We start from the raw sequence: 24136 nt of genomic DNA on the forward strand, positions 1-24136 counted from the left end.
ATTTATGAATCTATTTAAAAATAACAACGAACTCATTGTATGTTAACACATTTTTAAAAACAATATATTTTCAAAACAAAAAATTCAGTGAGAAAGGCATTATTTCCCATTTTTTGCAAATCTTTAACATCTGGCTCAACACAGTAATACAGCTGAATTCTCATATGTGCTTCTGGTATTCAACCTGTTGTGATATCACCATGTCTCCTCTAGAAAATGGCATCAAATCCTTGTGAGATAATGAGAATTTTAAAAAGGTAAATATTTTAGTATTATTATAAAAATGTTTTTAACTTCACAGACCCCTCTCACATTATGAGAATTCCTGGTACAGGCATACCTCATTTTATTGTGCTTAGCTTTACCACACTGTGCAGATGCTAGTCTTAAAAATACACTTAAATCTCAGGGAGAAAGCAGATGCTGCAGATTTTTTCAGATACTCCTTATCAGATTAAGAAAGCTTCCTCCAATTTCTAGTTTCCTGAGAGTTTTAATGATGAGTAGACATTGAGTTTTATCAAATGCTTTTTCTGCATCTATTCAGATATTATTTTTTTCCTCTTATTGTTTTAATGTGGTATATCACACTGAATGTTTAATTGACAAACCAACCAGAATTTCTTAAATAAATCCTCCCTTTTGCTAGTATTTTAAGATGTTTACATCTATGGCGTGAAAAATAACCTTGCCAGGTATCTAGGTTGCAGTGGCTTTATAAGAAGAGTTGGGTCATGTTAATTCTTTTCTACTCTCTAGAAAAATCTGCGTAAGATAGGTACTAATTCTTCCTTAAATGTTGGAATAATTCACCAGGGAAGCTATCTGAGCCTGGAGCGTTCTCTTCTGGGTGGTTTTAAATAATGAATTCAGTATCTTTAAATAGATATAAACCAAAATTATTGTATCAGTTTTGTTCGTCAGCCAGGCGCAGTGGCTCATGCTGACAGGCTGAGGCAGGTAGATTACTTAAGGTCAGAAGTTTGAGACAAGCCTAGCCAACATGGCAAAACCCTGTCTCTACTAAAAATTCAAAAATTAGCTGGGTGTGGTGGCACACACCTGTAGTCCCAGCTACTTGGGAGAGGCTGAGGCATGAGAATAACTTGAACCTGGGGAGGTGGAAGTTGCAGTGAGCTGAGAGTGCACCACTGCACTCCAGCTTGGGCAAGAGTGAGACTCTGTCTTAAAAACAAACAAAAATTCCCGGTAGCTTTTATGTATGTGTGGAAACTAAAAAATTTAACAAAATGCAAAAGACAATGAAAAAACAAGGCAGTCATGAAGAATTGTAACTAAGCTAGAGGACTTTTATTATCAGATATCATGACCCATTATAAAATTACAATAATTAAGACACTGTGATATCAGTCCAATGATAAACATGTAAAGAAATGGAAAAGAAAGGCGTACAGAAATGGAACCACACATAAGGTTACATGATTTGTACAAATGCTCAACTGCGGTTAAGTGGGAAAAGGATGGTCTTTTCAATAATTGGTTCTAGAAATTTTATATAGCAAGAGTACTTGACTCAACCAATAATAATTATGTAATATTCCCCTGACAACAGCGGTTTATCCGTGCTTTAGACCAATGTTTCCCAAAGCATGGTAGCTATTATAGAAAAAAGATATTTAGCCAAATAAATTTGGGAAATGTTGAATGTATAGGCTTCATTTTACAGGACTTTTCAGAGCCTTAATGTTATGTCAATTAAGGATTCAAAACTAAAAAATGCCCCATGAATTCTATCTCACATTATACTAAAAATTAAGTTACAGCAGATCACAGGCCTAAAAGTGAAAGGCAAAGCGTAAGTTTCTAGAAGAAAAATAGGAAAGAATCTTTGGAGTAGGCAAAGGTTAAACAGGACACAAAAGGTCCACAAAAGAAAAGACTGATCAGATTTTACTCTACATAGTACATTTCATTCTATTTGAATTATACCTCAATAAAAGGCAAAAAAGAAGCAAATAGTGTATCTAACCTAATACTAGGAAAAAGACAAAAATTATACAGGTAACTACATCCGGATACAGTGTGTTCCAGGAAACCTTACAGAAGCTTTGAGAAGGACACATAGTATAAAAAATAATTAAAAATCAAAGAATATGTACGGTCACCCCTCTGTATCCATGAGTTTTGCATCCACGGATTCAATCAATCTTGGACCAAAAATATGTGGGAAAAAACTGCATCTGTACTAAACATGTACAGACTTTTTTTTCCTGTCGTTGTTACCTAAACAATATAGTAAAACAACTATTCACATAGCATATGCATTGTATTAGGTATAAAGTAACCTAGAGATGATTTAAAGTATACAGGAGGAGGTGCATAGGTGATATGCAAATACTACACCATTTTATATAAGAAACTGGAGCATCCTCAGGTTTTGGTATCTTCAGGAGGTCCTGGATTCAATTATCCACAGATACTGAGGAACAACTGTATACCTAAAAAAATGAGTGAGTGTCACAGGACTCTAAGTAGAGGTGGAGTAAGAGATTGAAAGAAAGCCTGGCACACAGAAAACCAGTAAGGACTTGACAGACAAGTCACGCAACCCAACGACTAAGAAAATGCCCTTATCTGAAAACTGGTAAAAAAAAAAAAAAAAAAAAAAAAAAAAAAAGGATCAGTGTGTTTAATCTGTCTCTTGTGCATAAAATGTATTTCCAGTAACCAAAGAGTTGATGAAGGAAAAGTCCTTTATAGAATTTCAACAAGTGCAGAAGAATAAAACAATTAGAAAATTGCCACTTTAGCTGGGTGCAGTGGCTCATGACTATAATTCCAGCACTTTGGGAGGCTGAGGTGGGAGGATGGCTTGAGCCCAGGAGTTCAAGACTAGCTTGGGAAAGACGGCGTGACCCCATCTCTACAAATAATTTAAAACAGTCACTCATGGTAGCATCATGGCGGTGCATGTCTGTAGTCCCAACTACTCTGGAGGCTGAGGCAGGAGGATCTCTTGAGCCCGGGAAATCCAGGCTGCAGTAACCTGTGATTGTGCCACTGCAGTCCAGCCTGGGTGACAGAACAAGACCCCGTCTCTTTTTTTTTTTTTTTAAAAAAGAGACCATCCTGGTTAACACTTTCAAAACCCCGTCTCTACTAAAAATACAAAAAATTAGCCGGGCATGGTGGCAGGCACCTGTAGTCCCAGCTACTAAGGAGGCTGAGGCAGAATGGCGTGAACCCGGAAGGCGGAGCTTGCAGTGAGCCGAGAGCGCGTCACTGCACTCCAGTCAAAACGAAAACAAAAGCACTGCCCATTTGGTTGCAAAGGCAGAGCTGTCAAGTTCTCATAATCAAATCTCAATCCAAATCCCTGTGACCCCCTTCTCAACAACAACAACAAAAAATAGCAGGGCATGGTGGCACCTACCTATGGTCCCAGTTACTGAGGAAGGAGGATCCCTTGAACCCAAGAGGTCAAGATTGCAGTAATCAGTGGCAAGAGAGAGATCCTGTCTCCAAAAACAAAAACAAAAACAAACTCGAAAGAAGAAAGAATGAATAAGGAGAGGGAGGAGGAAGAGAAGCAACAGGAAGAGGCGGCAGCTAGGAGGAGGGAGGGGGAAGGAAGAAAGAGGGAGGAAGGGAGAGAGAAGAGAGGAAGGAAGGAGGCAGGAGAGAGGAGAGAGGGAGGAAAGAAGAGGGAGGGAGGGAGAAGAGGGAGGAAAGAAGAAGGGAGGGAGGAAGAAGGGAGGAAGGAGAGGGAATAAGGAAGAAGGGAGGGAGAAGAAGGGGAGGAGGAGGAAGAAGTGGAAGAGGAAGACCACCACCACTTTAATCCCTAATGAAATAATGGACCTGGGCAACTATCATCAATGTCTGATTTTTAAAACCATTAGGAGAAAAGGTGATAGGAACTTCACAATGGTTGGACCAGGCTGACAGCATCTGAATTCAGATTAGTCTTAAATTAACACCAAAGGTTGTTAAGGGTGGGGGCAGGGAATGTCAAAAGTCAAAAGTGAATCTAATCAAGCCTCCCTAGCTCCAATTACAAGGAAATTCAGGAGACAGAAAAAGAAGTTAAACACCACCACCAGGAGGTAATCATCCAAATCCAATACAGATATTTTCAATTTACGATGGGTTTACTGGGACATAACCCCATCACGAATTGAGCAGTATAGTGACTGTATTACTTTCCCACCATCGTAAAGTCAAAAAACCCTAAGATGAATCACTGTAAGTTACAACAAATGACCTGGTCTCTTCAACAAGTAAATGTCATGGAGATAAAAAGAAGAGCAAAGGAAGAGGGTTACTGTTTTCCATTAGAAGAAATTTAATAAACATACAACCAAATTAAGGATCCTGATTTGAACAAAACAACTGCAAAAAGACATCTCTGAGTCAGGATTACTTTCCTACTTTTAAATTTCAATTTAAAAGTTCTCAATTAATTATCCCTTCCATCAACTTGTTTTCTTTCTAGAAATTATATATAGCAAAACATATTTGACTCAACTAATAATTCTGTAACACTGTTTCTTTTTCAAATAGTAGCTTTTTCAAATAGTTAACCCTTCACAGCAGTGCTCCCCAAAACATTTCAACGGGGATGTCAATAAACACCACAGAAAAAAAGGTGTGGCCAAACAAATCTGGGATATGCTGAAATATACTTTTTCTTTCTTTCTTTCTTTCTTTTTTTTTTTTGGAGGACTCTTCAGAGTCTTTAATATGCTAATGTAAAATGACTAGGGGAGCACCCAGAGTATGGCATTTTTGCCATAGCTATTTGCTATTTGAACACTTTTTCGCAGAACATCCCATGGGACTGATAGAACTCATTTTAGAGGAAATCAAAACCTTAAAATATGTTTATGTCTGTCACAGCTAAGTGTATTTAGATGCTTTTAATCTGATTATTTAAAAACACAATAGGAGTATCAGCTAAACTACATACTAAATAAGTGACTTGTTTTCTATGGAAAAAAAAACCACCACAAATACTTATCTAACAGAAACAACCTATAAAGATTTTTATAACCCAAAATGTAAAAAATGGCTAAAAATACCAAATATTGCACACATACCTGGCAGAATTCACATGTAACTTGAATTTCATAAGTTGAATAACTTATCACATTCTTTTTCTCATGGCAAGAATACTGAAAAACAAAGTGGTTTCACACTGTTAAAAATAGTTCCGAAACACTTCTTGAAACACAGTAGAAAATAAAGTGCTCAAATTACTCTCTGTAACACTACTGTCACCCCAAAACTAGTCACTATTAAGAATTTTTATAATAGAGTAGTGCTCTTGAAATATCAACACACCTACACAAATATCCTAAACATAGGTATTAATATATCCAACTCCACCAAAGGGAATAAAAGAGGAAGAAACATTTAATTCAGTCCTTCGGGCTGTGGTTGAAGGGCAGCCATTAAAAGAGTAAAAAAAATCCTTACTTTGAACACTGATGAGAATGATGCAACCTAGTAATTCCATATTTCTCTTCAGAAAGCTTTTAATTTTAAAAAATGTACTTATTGGTATTCAGCTTCTCAGCCTAATTCATCAAAATATATCTGTCCTACAATGTAGTTGATCTATATAAACAGCTCCCATTTGTATCAGCTTAAGGACAAGTACAGTACACTGAAACTACTCAGGTTAATGACCCATTTTTAAAACTCCACCAATGGCTTCACCTTATAGTCACTGAAACCTCATCCAGTGGTAAATAAGAGTAACTATGTGGTTATTCAAATAAGCTAATGGTGCATAGAGGAAATTTGCATTTTTCATAATTCTGTTCATAAATGAAGTTTCAAAAATGTCATGCTCAGAAAAATTTGGTAATTCTTGTGGGGAAATGTGTAACTAGCCAAAGTTCAGTGTCCTGGAGTAAAGGTCGATCTGGTATAGGAAATAAGAAGAAGAGAGCAAGTTTCTTCCCTTGTCCTATGCAAAATTTTTATCTGAGAGGGTTCCATTTCTTCATTCACATTCAACTTTACCATGCTGTCTGCGAGGAGAGGAAAAAGAACACTAGAAAAATCCAAGGAAATTTATAGTAGCCATGCTTCTGTCATTACAAGTAGAATATGAGCTTCATGAGGGCAAGGAACTTATCTTTGGATTAACACCTACAACAGCGCCTAGCTCAGTTTAGTACAAGGAATATTTAAACATCAACTATACACAGACACAAAGATGAAGAAAATTCTCCTTGCATTTGATAAACTTTCAGTCTAGAAGAAAAAGGAATATGGAAGTACAATGCCAATTAATTTGGTAGGAATAAGAGTTAAAAATACTGACAGTAGAGAGGAAGTGGAAGGATCAATCTGAGAGTTGCAGAAAAACTTTCAGAGGGAGTTAGCCCTTGGTACCCTTCTCCTTAATCTTTTCTACTCTCCACTATACTATTCCCCTCCTCTACAAAACAAGTTTCTTACCTACACAGCAGCCTATTTCTTAGCCAACAAATAAAAACTCCATTCCCTTATTACCATTTTCTAATACTTAGCTAAGAGAGCTATAAATATTAACAGTTCAAGCACCCTGAGACAGAAACGATAACAATTCTGGGAGGCTTAAATGCTATCTCTTTGTTAATCTAACTGAATCTAAAGCCTATAAATCCAGGCTTATCTCCCTTTTACTGCAGTGTTGCAAATATGTTCATAACAGAAGCCTGGAGGGGAGGTTTTGTTGAGCTATAGATTGTTGGAGAAGTCAATGACTGCACATAGAGAATTGTTAATATATCATATTACTCTCCGGCAAGTATCTACAATCTATACTGGTAGGACAATCAACTGTCATGAAAAGCACCCAGGAAAGTTCTAGGTAAAATTTTTTAGAAGTCGGCTTCTTTGTTTTCTCCTAACTCTTCTTCTAACATTTATCTTCCTTGCTCCTGAGTTTCCATTTGGTACTTGGCATGAGTACTTCCTGCTAGATACTGGGGATGTACCGGTAAATCAAGATAGTTACCTGTCTTCATGGAGTTTCCAAGATAGTGATGGGGCTTACATTAACTAATCAAGCATCCAACTCAGAGCTCCTTTTCTTACAACCTCAAATTAAGATTCAAAACTATCACTGAATGCCATAATACAAATCTGATTATCCACTTAGTAAATCCCACAGACTCAACCTTTTAGGTATACTTTGAGAGATACAAATTTAGCTATCATTTATATCTAATCTGACTTCCTTCTAAGTGCTACTTCCAATACACCATGGCCCATTTAACAATATCAGACTGCCTGCCATCCTCTGAAAATCACCCTCAGTTTGCATATTATTTTAGCTCTCCCTAAAATATACCCTCCCAAATGAATGTTTGCCTTCTTTGATATTATACTGTCAAGGCCCACTTCAAATAACACTTCCTTTGTGATACCTTCCCCATAATCCAGATTGAAAATTTCTCCCATGAACAATGTTGTTTATGCTTTGCTTACAGCATCCACATTATGTTCTCTAATGTCATCTATTATATAATCTGTGCTTCTCCCACCCCATTCTACTGCCTACTACTTCTTGAAGAAACATAACATAGCCAAAGGAATATGAGCTTTTGAGTCAGAATTGGCTCCAAAACCTGGTTTTGCCACTCGTAAGTTATAAAATATTGTGCAAGGTTCTAAATAATTTCGTGCTTCAGTTTCCCCAACTATAATACAAGGGTAGTATCACCTACCTCACAGTTGTTGTAAGCATTTTAAAATAGTATATGTAAAGTATACAGCACAATGCTCCGCACATGAGTACTGGATAAAATGGCAGTTGCAGTTCTATTATTTCTACTGTTATTAAAATTATAAGGCTGTCTCTATTCATCATTATATCTGCACAGTATCTTACTTGCTAACAGCAGGCAAAGAGTGATTGTTAAATTGTTAAAAGAAATTATATCAGTTGGGTACATTCTAAAAAATTTTAAAAAAGAAACTGTAATTTGTAAAATGTGTAAGTACACATTTACTTCACATGGAAATAATAACTCTGCATCTTGGAGAGGCTACCAACTTCTATGCTCCAAGGTTTTAAAGAAATACATGGTCAGGCGCAGTGGCTCACGCCTGTAATGCCAGCACCCTGGGTGGCCGAGGCAGGAGAATCACCTGAGGTCAGGAGTTCGAGACCAGCCTGGCCGATGTGGTGAAACCCCTTCTCTACTAAAAACACAAAAATTAGTCGGGTGTGGTGGTTCATGCCTGTAAATCCCACCTACTTGGGAGGCTAAGGCAGGAGAACTGCTTGAACCCGGGAGGCGGCCACTGCACTGCAGCCTGGGCAACAGAGTGAGACTCCATCTCAAAAAAAAAAAAAAGAAAAAAGAAAAAAGAAAAAAGAAATAGATTACATTAAATACCACCACCCTTTTAATCAGGAAAAGTGTAAACAGATGATTTTTATTAAAGAGACCAGTAAATTTGGGTAAACTAAAGTTCAAATATTATGAAGAATCTAAAACATGACTTTCCTGTTTCTCAGCTAATTGTAAATACTTCCATTCCAATTCTTCAATACTGGTGAAGACATCTTAAGTAAATTGCTGAAATATACTCACTCATGAACATAAAGTAAAATGAAGGTTAAAGCAAAATGCCCAAAAAGTTAAGCTAAAATTAAAGTGCCATACCAATGTGTGTAAAAAGCAAAATAATATAACTCCCTCTTTAAGAAAAAAATAACAAAATACATCAGGAATAAATTTAAGTAACAAATAATCTTTAATTTCATAGAAGTAACTATGAAGCAGTCACACTGCACAGATACACCTAAGAAAAAGTGTCTTCATTCTGGAATGTTTAAAATACCTTGTGGGTTAAAAAAAAATCAGCTAGGTGAAAATGCCAAAGACTTTGGGAGGCCGAGACGGGCAGATCACGAGGTCAGGAGATCGAGACCATCCTGGCTAACACGGTGAAACCCTGTCTCTACTAAAAAATACAAAAAACTAGCCGGGCGAGGTGGCAGGCGCCTGTAGTCCCAGCTACTCGGGAGGCTGAGGCAGGAGAATGGCGTAAACCCAGGAGGCGGAGCTTGCAGTGAGCTGAGATCTGGCCACTGCACTCCAGCCTGGGCGACAGAGCGAGACTCCGTCTCAAAAAAAAAAAAAAAAAAAGGAAGTCCCAAATCAGACTGCATCTTAGATACACTCTTCTTTTACTAATAACTTGGTTCAAAGTGACAATGGCATTCTTAAGCGAATAAAGAGATTTTCTTGAAAACTACTGATACTACAACAATCGATGAATCTCAAAATAATTATGTCAAGTGAAAGGAGACAGTCAAATAAATCATACTGTACAATTCCATTTATATAAAATTCTAGGAAATGAAAACCACAGTGACAGAAAGCAGATCACTGGTTGCAGAGGGACAGGAGTAGAAGGAGTGGGAGGGAAGGATCACAAAGGGGCATGAGAAAACTTCTGAGGGTGACAAATTTACCATCTTGATCGTGGTGATGGTTTTTTGGGTGTATGCATATAAGCCAAAACGTATCAAGTTGTATACTTTGAATATGTATAATTTATTATAAGTCAATTATACCTCAAAAAGCTATTTTTAAAAGGATATCTTGAACTGTTTTAAAAATATATAAATCCTCCCCAAGGCACAATGGCTCACACCTGTAATGATAGCACTCTGGGGTGCTGAGGCAGAAGGATCAGAGACCAGGAGTTCAAGACCACCCTGGGGAACATAAGGCTCTGTCTCTATAAAAAAAAAAAAAAAAGAAAGAAAGAAAGAAAAAAAGCAACTTGAAAATTAGCCAGGCATGGTGGTATGTGCCTGTAGTCCTAGCTACTCAGGAGGCTGAGGCAGGAGAATCCCTTGAGCCTAGGATTTTGAGACAGCAGTGAAGTATGCTCTTGCCACTACACTGCAGCCTGAAGGATAGAGCAAGACCCTATCTCAGGAAAAACAAAACAAAACACACACACACACACACACACACACACACACACACACAAAAATATCCTTAAAATATGAACTTCAAGGCTTGTGAAATAACCTTCCTGCCACAGCTGCATGAAGTCAAAGACCAGGGCTAATGACCATTTGACCATTCATAAATGGTATCTGTTAATTACTTAAGTCAGTGAAACTCACTCTAGCTTTTTTCCCTCCTCCTATCCCACCATGGGCTGGATTCTTCATTTCACATCCTATAAAAACGCAGCATAATTTCCAGGTTTGAAATGGCAACTTTCTGACTCCTACTGTGCAGGGGCTTAATAAAGTGCCCCGGGTATTTTATCCAAATTAAATACAACATGAAGCTTTATTTTCGACACTTAAAAATTTCACCTAGGTATGTGGTTCTTGAAGAACCAATACAGAACTATCAACATATTTTTCTTTTCTTTTTTTTTGAGATGGAGTCTTGCTCTGGCACCCAGGCTGGAGTGCAGTGGCGCAATCTTGGCTCACTGCAAGCTCCGCCTCCCAGGTTCATGCCATTCTCCTCCCTCAGTCTCCCAAGTAGCTGGGACTACAGAAGCCCGCCACCACGCCCGGCTAATCTTTTTGTATTTTTAGTAGAGAAGGGGATTCACCGTGTTAGCCGGGAAGGTCTCCATCTCCTGACCTCGTGATCTGCCTGCCTCGCCTCCCGAAGTGCTAGGATTACAGGCGTGAGCCACCACGCCCGGCCCCTATAAACATGTTTTTCAAATGTGATTCTACAAAAATCTTAACATGTATGCTATCTACTTGTGTTACTTCAGAAAAAAATAAATATTCCTCCATACAAACTATTTTCTCAAACTTGAAAAGACAAATATGACCAAAAACAGCTCTGGGGTAAAGAGCACTAACAACTGCTGCCAAGATGAGAGGAAGAGATGGAACAGAAAACTAGAGAAGAGTAAATCGCTGAAAATTCTAAAAAAGAAAAGAAAAAAACCTACAAAATATATTGAGGAAACAGGCAGTTATTTTAATATAGACATAAGAGGATCCTACGAACTAAGAATACTTGCTTGATGCTCTGCTGCAGAACTTAGATCAGTGCAAACAATGAAGGCTTCCTCTTTCCAGGCTTTTTTTTTTTTTTTTTTTGAGACAGACTCTTGCTCTTGTTACCCAGGCTGGAGTGCAATGGTGCGTCTCAGCTCAGTGCAACCTCCACCTGCCAGGTTCAAGCCTTCAGAGTAGCTGGGATTACAGGCACTTACCACCACGCCCGGCTAATTTTTGTATTTTTAGTAGAGATGGGATTTCACTATGTTGGCCAGGTTGGTCTTGAACTCCTGAACTCAAGTGATCCACACCTTGGCCTCCCAAAGCACTGGGATTACAGGCCTGAGCCATTGTGCCTGGCCCTCTTTCCAGTTTTCTAAGACAGTTCCACATACAAACACGTATATGCTCCTCATATTTTCTCTATTTTATTGCTATAAAGCATGCTATTTTAGAACTCCATACTTGTTTAAATTCTACTTTCAATTTTGTTTGTTACAACATATAGCAATTTCTACTATTAGGTATCCTGTATAAATGATCAATCTTACATAATTCTAAAAAACCCTGAAGCTGCGGGAGGAGGGAGGGAGGGAGGGAGAGGGAGAGAGAGGGAGAGGGAGGGGGGGGGAGAGAGAGAGAGAGAGAGAGAGAGAGAGAATGATTAATCTTACATAACTCTAAAAAACCCTAAAGCTGCAGAGAGACAGAAACAGAAAAAGAGAGCGAGAGGGAGCGAGTAAGAGCGAGACAGAGCGAGTGAGAGAGAGAGTGAGTGTTTTAAGAGACAGAGTTTTGCTCTGTCACACAGGCTGGAGTGCAGTGGCATGATCATAGCTCACTGCAGCCTTGAAATCCTGGGCTCAAGTGATTTTCCCGCCTCAGCTTCCTAAGTAAGCAGCTGGGATTACAGGCAATGCTACCATGCCTGGCTAAAAGCTGAAATTTTCACTGGCGTTCAGAAGGAGGTCACTTGTTATGTCCTGATAATATAAACTAAACTACACCTAATGAACTAAGGCATTGTAAGGAACTTTAAATCTGCTCCAAGAATAATATAGAAGAGCAAAAAGAAGAAAATAAAAGTTACCTTGAATACTATCATTCAGAGATAACTACTCTTAACATTCCAGAGTACAAAGTCTAGTCTTGTCAATGTATGGTGATACATAACTTTATAAACTATAAAAACATGACACTATGAAAATGAAAGAAGAAAAAATATATAAATAGTATTATAACTTCCTCTAAAATGCAATTATCTAAATTCTGCCATATAATTAAATAGTAATGTCATTAAATAGTAGATGTAATTTTTAATGGCTATATAGTACTCCATCATATAATTATTAATGGGCTTTTATCATCAATGAGTATCTTTGGGACAAATCTTTGTGCAATATCTGTAATAATTTCCAGATGATGAACTTCTAGAAGTGAAACTGCTATATCAAAGTAAAGGCATATTTTAAGGCTTTTGATTTATATTACTAAACTGCCCTCCAAATATATAGTATTGATTTCTACTTTACCAGCAGAAAAAGACCTCATTTCTCAATACCAACACCAACAGTGGATATCATTAACATTTTTGTCATATTAGCAAAAAAACTAATTTTAAAGTTGCATATCTTGACACACTAATGAGGTTGAACTTTTTCATATATATAACAGTCATTTATACGTCTATGTAAAATGCCTCCTCTGCCCAGCCCCCGTTTTTTTTTTTTCAAGATGAGGTCTTGCTCTGTCACCCAGGCTGGAGTGCAGTGGCATGATCATGGTTCACTACAGGCTCCACTTCTCAGGCTCCAGCAATCCTCCCACCTCAGCCTTGTGAATACCTGGAACTATAGGTGTACATCACCATCTCCAGCTACTTTTTATATTTTTTGTAGAGACAGGATCTCTCTCTGTTTCCCAGGCTGATCTTGAACTTCTGGCTCAAGCCATTCTCCTGCCTCAGCCTCCCAAAGTGCTAGGATTACAGGCATGAGGCACTGCACCTGACTCTTTACCCATTTTTAAAAAATAAAATGTTAAAATTCTTTCACTTGAATATAGGGTATAGGCTTTTTCTTATGACATGAATTTCTGATCAGACACCTTGTCGTTTTCCTAACATAGCCCTAACTATTTATTTTGTAAAAGAGGAGACTGAGGTCTGACCTTATCCAAGGTCAAAAATGAGAAAAAAATATTTCTCCTGCTATTTTACAACGAACAACTATACAGAAATTTTATGTAAACCACTTTTAATAGTACAGAGAGGTTTTTAGAATTTCTAGAGTTATTAGGCTCATTATCAAATGGAATCACGTATTTAAAAATGCCAATAAGAAAAGAGAATAATAAAGAAAAACATTTTAAGAAAAGATGAATAGAAGAAAATGGGAGAAATTAACAGGCAAAACGCATCTTCCAACTTAAAATTCACATAAAAGTTAAGCCACCAGAGAAAACAAATATAGAGCATCTGCACAGGAGGTAGCTCAGACAGGCTACCTGAGGGCAGCCTACTGCAGTGTCTGAGTCTAAGCAGAGTGAGAAAGATGTCCACTGGAGGATAGATGAGTTGAGGGTTGCGCTGGGAAGGAGGTGGTCAGCCCTGCATTTAATGTTGGAGTCTCAGATGAGTAACAAAAAAAGGGAAGGCAGCCTGATGTGAGCTGTCAGTGCCCAAGTGGGCTAAGGAGGCATGCACATAAAGTAAAGGATAGGAGTGGCACTAGTCCAGCATAGGGTGTCAGGACCCAAACAGGAAGACATCTACTTGATGGAGAGGAAAGGAGAGTGCCTGATGGCACCAGACAATTAATTATGTAAATAGATGGATATTGATCAAATAAGTAAATATATCAAGGATGTCCTATGTAAGAGTGAATTCATACTCCAGTTGAAGGGAATTATAAATATAGAATGAGCCTTGGTATTAGATGACATTTGAAGATATCGGTGGTAACTTATGGTTCTCAACATAAAGATACAGAAATGTAGATGTTAATGTGTATATGCATGCATATATGTTCATGTATGTCCCTAGCTGTGTCCACTGAGAGGGCCTGGGAACGCTGAAACCCCGATAAGCAATAAGCACACTTAGCATCCAGACTTTGGTGTGTGATACAGGTTGAATATGTTCCCGCCAAATCTCATGTTGAATTGTAATCTTCAATGTTGGAGGTAGGGCCTGGTGGGAAGTGTTGGGGCAGATCCCTCATGGCTCAGTGCTGTCCTCGCGATACTGAATGAGTACCCGGGGGATCTGATTTTTTAAAAGTGTGTGCCCCCTGCAACTCTCTTCTTGCTTCTGCTCTCACCATGTTATGCGCCTGCTCCTGCTTTGCCTTCTGCCATAAGTAAATGCTCCCTGAGGCTTCCCAAGAAGCCAAGCAGATGCCAGCGCTACAGCTTGTGGAACCAGGAGCCAATTAAACCTCTTTTCTTTATAAATTACCCAGTCTCAGGTATTTATTTATAGCAATGCAAGAATAGCCTAATACAGTGTATAAATACCATTCTCCACCAAAAGGGAGCTCAGCTCCTTGAAGAATTACCTGATTCTAATTCAGCAGTACAGGATGGGTCTTGTAGTGGAAATAGAGAAGAAGGTCCTTCCTTACTTTCTGGCACAAGATATTCAAGAGCCATCCTGTACTGCTGCCAGATTTGGCCAGAAGGTAAGAAAGGACTTAAATCTGGGATAATTTGATGATCAAAATAAATAATGATAGTACTGGATCACATCGTGAATAAAGAGGGTTCTATGAACCCATACTGATATAAAGGAATAAACTGAACGTTTGATAAGAAACAGGATATTTATATCATCTCAAAGTATTATATCTCCCTATACAGCTTAATTACTAAGGGCAAAAGTAATTTACAGCACAAAAGCCTGGCAAACATCACCTTAATCAAGTGATGTGACTTAACCCCATTAGAAATAAGGAAAATAAAATTATGTCCCACTGATAGAATGTAGTAAGACACGGCATCACTTCTATAATAGTCATGCCAAAGATATAGAACCTGTATCTAAGAATGAGGAAGTACTACATAACCCCAAATTGAGGTAAACTCTATAAATTAACTAGCATAATAATCTCCAAAAGCACCAAAGTCATTATATTCAAGGAAACATTAAGGAACTGTCTCTAATTTTAAAAGACCAATGCAACATAACAAGTAATTGCAACCTGAGATTCTAGACTGAATCCTTTTCCTATAAAGTACAATTAGGCCAGAACAACTGGAAGAACTTAAATGTGACCTACAGATTAGATAGTAGCAATATATCAATGTTAACTTCCTGACTTTCGTGGACATATTGTGATTTTGTAAGAGAATGTCTTATTGTAGAACTCTTAAAGAGTTTTGAAGTAAAAAATGAAAAAGGAAAAAACTTACAGAAGGAGTTTAAGTTGTATGTAAATAATATGCACTGTAATAATTCATTATATAGCAGTCCTCCACTTACCTGCAGCTTCTCTTTCCATGGTTACAGTTACCCACAGTCAACAGCAGTCCAAAAATATTAAATGGAAAACTCCAGAAATAAACAATTCATAGGTTTTAAACTGTGTGCTGTTTTAAATAGAGTGATGAAATTGCATCTTCTTGCTCCATCCCACCCAAGATGTGAATCGTCGCTTTGTCAAGCACATCCAGGCTATATATGCTACCTGCTCATTACTACACAGGAAAAAATATAGCATATATAGGGCTCAGTACTATCAACAGTCTCAGGCATCCACTGGGGCTCTTGGAACTTATCCTCCACAGATAAGGGGGGAGTACTGTATAACTATTGTATAATTAACATCATGTAGTTTGTAGCAGTAGTCATGAAAAAAACACTGCAAGATATATTTATTCTCTAAGAACTCTCTGCTTGCTTTTTGTTTATAATTTTCATGCTATGACATATATCAAAGAATAGAAAAACTACATTCCATACTGCAAGGTTAAGAGCAAGTAAAATCATACTACAGTAGAACAATTTACAAATCTGAAGACTCAAAGGGTGATATTATATAATCATTTATTCTGTTAGCGTCTTGTTCCCTTTTTAAAATATGACATGTAGGTTAAGTCTAAGGAAGAGGAAGATGCTTTAGGCTGTAGTATCAACATTCCCACATCATTTTAATTATATCACTGAAGTGATTCACACGATAAAATATTTTATTTTCCTACATCCCTGTCAAAAACAAATGAGGAAAGCAATTCACTTCATAGAAAATAGTGCTATTATTAAATCAATCTACAAAAACGGGAGGGAGCAAGCACATTTCTGGTGACTGACTTTAGAAATATCCGGATTCTAAAATGTGAATTTGACTGATCTTCTATTTAGTTGGTTATAGAACTATAAATGTTGCAAACTCTTAACCTGTTAAGCATGTACTCAAGTTTCCAAACAAGTTTCTAAAATACAGGTAATACTAAATGTTATAGATAATATATAGCACTCCGAACATTTCCAACACAAATCATTTACTTCATAAAATTTATTTGGAAAACAATTCACTGCCTATTTTGTATCTAATATCATAATAAGAATAAAAGTTGCTTGATGTTACCATGGTTTTTATGAAAATACACAAACATTTTTTTAAAAAGAATAAGATATAGTCCCTGCCCTTAAAATCAGACTAGTAGGGAAGAAAAAAAGTGAAAATAGTAATTCAGTGATACATATAATAATAAAGACATGCTATGGGAACATAAAGAATAAACTGGAGCTGGTCATCTCTCCGAAGCATTCATATTCCCCTCTTAGAGAGCTTGATTTGCCAACAGTGCAGTAACAGGTAATCCCATGATCCTGACATATCTGCCTCAGGTAAACTAGGGGAGATACTGATCAAGTTAAGCCAATCAGACTACCTCTTCAGGAAATCTGCAGAAAGCAAACAATCAGTGACACAGAGGTTAGCATCAGAGATTCAAGATCATATTTTAGGACTGGTAGACATTTTCTGTCATGTTCTTACTGACAAAAAAACTAATAAAAGCCAGAATGGAGCAGGCACAGAAAAACAGAGGTGAGAAATCACACAGCCAAGAGGAAGGAAAATAGTTTCTGTGACACCCAACTATGTTTTGTGATTGGATCTGAGAGTCTTCAGTACCATTAGTATGAGTCTCACCCACTTTTTACTTGAATTTATCTGATTGAGTTTCTATTCCCTAAATACCTAGTCTATCTTGGAGAGGGCCCTGAAATGCTACCAAAGGAAGTAATGCCTGAGTTGAGTTTTCTCAAAGCAAGAGGCATCAGCCATTCTGGGATATTTCACAAAGAGGAGACAGCATCTTGGGGCACAATAAAGCAGAGTCCACTGAGGAGTCTCTGAGACCCTCTGATAGCTGAAGCGTGGGATTGTAAATCAAAAATAAAATTCTAAGCCCCCCAACCAATAGACCCTTCCCTTGGCCCAGGGCATTCCAGAGTTAACCCAAAAAACTAGTTAAGGCCATGATGGGAAGTGGAGGTCCTAGATGACTCACTATACCCTCCTCCCTTTGAAATTCAGGCACGCAACATTAATATCAACAGGGAGACCTTAAGATTGATAGAATGGACTCTTTAAGTCTGATAAGAAGCATTTACAATCTATTCTCTTGCATGATAAAACCTTACTCTCTACAACCCCTTATCTTAATCCAGACATTCCTCTCTATTGATTCCAGGTCTTTAGATAGTAACTCTTTGAACCAGCTGCCAATCAGAAAATCTTTGAATCCTATGAACTGGAGCACAGCACCCCACCCCGCAAACTTCCAGTTGTCCTACCTTTCTGGACCCAACCAATGCACATTTTAAATGTATTGATTGATGTCTTACGTCTCCCTGAAATGTATAAAACCAAGCTGTAGCCCAACCATCCTGGGCACATATTCTCAGGGTCTCCTGGGCTGTGTCATCAGCCACTTGCCACTCATATTTGGCTCCAAATAAATCTCTTCAAATATTTTATAGAGTTTCACTCTTCTTATCAACAGGATAGAAGATTAAGAGAGTAAGACCAGAGAGACATCGAAATCTTGAAACGCCTTTAATATCATGGTAAAATGTTTGGATTCCACCCTTACTTGCCCTTCCACCATCCTTCTTTCCCTTCCCATTGCCCCAAGGTTATATAAACTATGGCCTTGGGTCAAACTGCTGAGTTTTTCACACTTTAAAATTGTTAAAGGTGGGGGTGGGGACAAAGAAGACTATGCAATAGAGATCATATGTGGTTCCCACAAGGCCTAAAATATGTACAATCAGTCTCCCACTCCCCCGTTAAAGAAAAAGTTTGTCCAACTGTGTTGTAAGAAAGTGAAACATTTTAAGTAGATGAAATAAATCAAGAGGAGGATTTTTGCAAGATCACTAATAAAAGTGTAGAGGATGGATTAAAGAGGGCAGCACACTATGCATAAAATACTGGCAAAAAATAACAAAAATAAGAGGTAAATCTAAACAACAATAAGAAGAAAAAACAAAGAAAACTGGCACAAGCTACTGCTAAGTTCAAGGGAGAATAATGGTCTGAACTAAAGCAGTACTATCAAAATGACAGTAAAGGATCAGTTATGGAAAAAAAAAATAGCTCACAGGATAGTCTCAAATGCTTAACATTGTTTCCAGACCCTTGCATGGACTGACCACTGCCTCCTAACCAGTCCTAGGCTTCCCCTTAATCTCTGGCTCTAGCTATGTAGGCTTCTAATCAGTCTCCTCCCTTATATCATCCATTTCCCATTCATCCATCCCTTTCTTAGTCAACACCACTAACTTCTGAGCTCCTTCCATCCACAACTCCGCTACCCTCAAATTTGGATCTCTCATTTACCCCATCGTTCAGTCAATAAACATTATTGAGCACATGCAATAAACATTATTGAGCACATGCAATAAACATTATTGAGCACAAATATTCTAGTAGGAATGTGCTAGACTTCAGGGTACGATGACACAGACACAGTTCCTGACCTCATGGAGCTTATATTTTATGATGACTGCTTCTAGTAAACTTGATCATTTAAGTTAGTCAAGCAGCTTAAAATTATTTAATGCAGGTATCAGAGAGTAAGAAAAAATTATCAAGTGTTATCACCCATTCCACTTTATACTTGCTTTAAAATTTTTTGCTTTTCAAATATACAAATGTATTAATAGATTTAAATTATTTTCCAAATTTTTGTCAAAATTAGAATAACTATACTTTTATGCATAGTTTTTCTTTTGATGTGAACCTCCAGATACAGGTGTGACAAAAAAGCCAATCTGCTTGTGTATTCTGATATATCTAACAAAGTCTATTACCATGTTTTGAAAGATTTTGTACACCAGACCACATTTATTAAATTGGTATTTTCCTTCCATATGTAGAAGCTACATCCCCAAACTGTAAATGGCTTGAGATTAAAAAAAAAAATTCTACTTTACACTCTAATATCACCATTCTGTAGCTGGCACATAGTAGATACTCAATAAAGGTATGTAGGAGGGATTGTATAACTTCCAATTAATGTTTCTGATCAGCATGAGACAATTGTGGTAACAAACTTGATATAATTCAATTAGAAAGCAAATAAATTTGACATTTTAGTTAGCTTGTACAGCCTTAGAGTGGGTAAACTTTTTGCCCAAAATATTTTTGAAAGATACAAAATACCTCAGATTAATTTCTATTATTATTCTTAGGAGAACTGAGACCTTCATACTGGAACCCTTTACTAAAGAGAGGTCCCTAGTCAGATAAATTTAGGAACCTCTATATGTTAAACAAAATTAAATATTTAACTTAAGTCTTCATTGTGCTTTTATATGCTGACATTCATTCTATCTCCAAAAAGACATTTCCAAATTTGCTAAATCTCAAAATCTTTTTTTACTAAACACTATCAATATGGTAGGACATTAGCATTCTGAAGACAATTGTCTGGAAACATCTACTAAATTCGGTAATATTTGAAAGATAATCACAAAATGAAAAGAATACTTTTATGTTAAAAGCTTAAATCTCTTACCTTTCTAGCTGGTGGGCCATGAGCTTTATTTACTCTGCTTCCAGGAATGCCTAATCAAGTAAGCAGCTCTAATCAAGTAAGCAGTCCTTTCTCAAGTTTCCATCTAGTATCCTTAGGGAAAAAGAGAAGCAGAAAAGAGTCAACTTATTACCATGTGGGATCTAAATTAATAGCCTCTTGTATTTCAATTCCATAAAATTTAAAAAAATGATTTCTTAATATTTCAAAAATGCATATAAATTTTGCCTCCCATTACATGTTCTTCAATATAAAACTTAAGGTTCTCCCTCCAAATCGTCAATGCTCCAGAAGATGTTTATGCTGTAGCCTCCCATAACTCCTGGTATATTACCACCTATTAGAGGTATTACCACCTATTAGAGGTATTAAGTTTCGAGGATGGAAGTAGGGTAATGAAACCTTGGTGAAAGTAGAAAAATGAAAGAGGAGTCATAGATAACAGGTGAAATGTCAGTGCTGCATTTGAGCATCAAAATTTTTAGAGTAGAGATTAACAGTTTTTCTTGTGTCACTGCTGCACAATAAAATCCAGGGGACCCAGTCTATGCGCTTATTTGGAAAAAGCTTGACTTTTAAAAATATGTGTATCAGTTAGGATTAGATTCAGCTGTTAATGACAGAAAACTCAAAATAACAATGGCTTAAAATGATTCAGAAGTTTACTTCTTTCGCAAAAAAACATAGGCAATCCAGAACCATGATCACTTGGAACCAAGGGTCCTTATATTTTGTTGGTCTGACATCCTCAACATGTGGCTTCTCCTTCATGGTTTTAAAAATACTGTTCAAGTTCTAGCCATCACATCTGCTGAACCGACAGCAAGATGAGAAAAAGGAGATAAGCAATAGCCTCCCTTTAAGGAAAATTTTCAGAAATCTCACAGGAAACTTTTATTTACATTTCATGGTTTAGAACTTAGTCATATGACCATAGCTATCAGGGGGCTACGAAATATGTCTTTTATTTCACCATATGCTTAAGAACTGGATCATCTACCAATAAGAAAAAAGAAGAGAAGGAATATTGGCAGACAATTAGTTGTTTCTGTCCTCATACTTATTTCATTCTAAAATGTAAGATGTCCGGATCTCTCAGGGAGATGGCTTGGCAATCTACTAAAGAGAGTTTTCGAAAGCAGAAGTCCTGTCAGGAGCCAAGACTAACATTCATAAAGACTTCTTTAATATGTAAGGCCAATCTATAGGTGACAAAAGAAGAAAGGAAAAATATGAAGACTAGAATGACAATGTAAGAGCAAAGAAACTACCTAAATTGTCGTTTGGAAAGGTAAACTCACATACTCAGTCTACAAAACTCAGAAATGACTGCTCAGAATCATTATGTAAGTAATGGTGTGGTCAAGGTGAGAATGAGTAAGAACCTGGCACAAAGCTCAGTTACCAACCACATTAAGAAAAGGCACAATATTCAAAGAGAAAGACACTTTGCTCTACGTTATCTCAGTGCTGAGTTTCCATTACTAGCTCATATAAGTATTGGGAGATTTCCCTATTGTGCAGAATGTTGGAAAGAAGGGTTGCACTTAACTTTGAATTTACTGACACTTTCAAGATTGCTTGAAACATGTTTAAATGTTTAATATGTTTAAAACACTGTTGTATCAGAAACTAGAAACTCATTTCAACGCCGGCAACAAAATTGTTTTATATACAGGCTGTTCCTTAAGGGATAAAGGACCCAAATAGGATATTTAGCCATACAAATGTAAAATAGGGACTGCAAAAATGGAGCAGCAATTCAAAGGATAAATGGCTCTGTTGGATACTGTAAAGGACCACATCTTCTTGGTAGAGATAAATTTCTGCAAATTGTTTCTTTCAGAGAAATGTTTATTTTTTAAAGTATGGCTTTAGGTTTTCCTATTTGTATAGAGATATTTGTGTTCTCATTTCAGCAGCTGCTCACAAAAGATCAGTTGCAAAAGTATTTGCGGTTTTTGCCATTAATAATACCCTAAAAAACTGGAAGACAAACTGGTATTGTCATTTTAAGCAAAAGGAAGACAGCCAGTTGTAACTGGCCTGTATAGCTCATGTCTTAACACATGCAATGTTAAGATAATCACCCAGACTTTGAACAACATGAAAAATAACATCCTTTTTTTGTAACTTGAAAGGCACAGATGTAAGGAGCCTCTCCTTTACCCCTACTACCCGACTTATTGTACAAGTATTTCTTATATAATCATGCATCACTTAAGAACAGGCATACATTCTGAGAAATGTGAAGGTAAGCCAAAACATCATTGTGCAAACTTCAGACTATACTCACACAAACCTTGATGATATAGCCTTTTGCTTCTAGGCTACAAACCTGTACAGGATGTTACGGTAATGAATACTGACTGTTACCATTTGTAACAGAATGGTATTTGTGTATCTAAACACACAAACAGTACAGTAAAAATATAGTATAAAAGATTTTAGGCCGGGTGCTGTGGCTCAAACCCGTAATCCCAACACTTTAGGAGGCCGAGGATGGTGGATCACAAGGTCAGGAGTTTGAGACCAGCCTGGCCAATATGGTGAAATCCCATCTCTACTAAAAACACAAAAAATTAGCCGGGTGTGGTGGCGGACGCCTGTAGTCCCAGCTACTCAGGAGGCTGAGGCAGAGGAGAATCACTTGAACCCAGGAGGCAGAGGTTGCAGTGAGTCGAGATCACACCATTGCATTCCAGCCTGGGCAACAGAGCAAGACGCCGTCTCAAAAAAAAAAAAAAAAAAAAAAAAAAAAAAACCACCCACGGTACAGCTATACAAAAATATTTTCATCCTTATTCTAATAAGCTTTTTCTATCTTAAAAATCTTTAGGCTGGGCGTGGTGACTCACATGTGTAATCCTACCACTTTGGGAAGCCGAGGCGAGAGGATCACATGAGGTCAGGAGTTCAAGACCAGCCTGACCAACATGGAGAAACCTCATTTCTACTAAAAATACAAAATTAGCCGGGCATGGTGGCTCATGCCTGTAATCCCAGCTACTCAGCAGGCTGAGGCAGGAGAATCGCTTGAATCTGGGAGGCGATGGTTGCAGTGAGCCGAGACTGCACTATTACACTCCAGCCTAGGCAACAAGAGCGAAACTCCATCTCAAAAAACAAAACAAAACAAAACAAAAAAAATTACTTTCACTTTAAAATTATTTTGTTAAGAACTAAAACACAGACACACACATTAGCCTAGGCCTATACAGGGTGAGGATCATCAGTATCACTGTCTTCCACCTCCACATCTTGTCCCACTAGAAGGTCTTCAGGGGCAGTAACAAACATGGAGCTGTGATCACCAATGATAACAATGCCTTCTTGAGGAATACCTCCTGAAGGACCTGCCTGAGGCTGTTTTAAAATAAACTTAATTTTTTTTTAAAAAGTAAACGTACACCCCAAAATCATGATTAAAAAGTATATTTAAATACATAAACCAGTAACATCATTGATCAAGTATTATATACTGTACGTAATTGTGCTATTTTTTTTCCTTAAGACAAATGCTACTTTCATACAACTGGTAGCACAATAGGTTTGTTTATGCCAACATCACTATAAATATGAGTAATATGTTATACTATATCATGATGGCTACCACATCTTATATGTGGTCTGCTGACTCAAAATGCTGTTATGCAGCAAATGGCTGTATTTAGATATCACTAACCTGCAGGCAGAATCTCTGCTGAAAGGTGCAAACACTGCTAATGGCAAATTTCCTGGTAAGAGCCAAATATTGTACCAAGAAACAGGGCCCAAAAGGTAGGCATTAGTATGAGAAAAAAATTAATCCTCTCTTGGGCATGGACTCAAGAGTGTAACAGATGCAATGGCAATCCTGGGTGGTGGAGAGAAGTTGGCTTCTGTCCTTGTGGGAGGACAGGAGGTAGGCAGGAGGGGGACAATCTTTCAAGGAGGCATTATGGGATACAGACAAAGTGGGGAATGTTTTACTAAAGGTACACACTAACGCTTTCCAAGGGATATGTGAGCAAGACAAGTTTTAAGAAAATCAACTTCTGTATCTTCATCTTCCCTTTGTTTGCTTTCCCAAAGATGATCTGTCTGCTTTCCCAGAGTCCTCATTCTCCCACTGTTCACAAGAAA

At 37.5% G+C, this 24136-nt stretch overlaps 1 protein-coding gene across 4 annotated transcripts in view; it reads right to left on the bottom strand.

The window, feature by feature from the left end:
• ATF2 (activating transcription factor 2) overlaps nt 1-24136 on the bottom strand; it is a 90441-nt gene that overhangs the window by 55165 nt on the left and 11140 nt on the right. For all 4 annotated transcript variants that reach the window (XR_005241517.2, XM_007965419.3, XM_007965416.3 and 1 more), the window contains exons 2-3: nt 19994-20104; nt 5061-5135 (exon numbers count right to left, since the gene is read on the bottom strand). Coding sequence is in view for 2 of the 4 variants with exons in the window: in XM_007965416.3 (XP_007963607.1) it covers nt 5061-5092 (32 nt within the window). In the remaining 2 variants the exon portion in view is untranslated. The remainder of the gene's footprint in view (nt 1-5060; nt 5136-19993; nt 20105-24136) is intronic.

This window comes from Chlorocebus sabaeus, chromosome 10 (genome assembly GCF_047675955.1).
Source record: "Chlorocebus sabaeus isolate Y175 chromosome 10, mChlSab1.0.hap1, whole genome shotgun sequence".
NCBI lineage: Eukaryota > Metazoa > Chordata > Mammalia > Primates > Cercopithecidae > Chlorocebus > Chlorocebus sabaeus.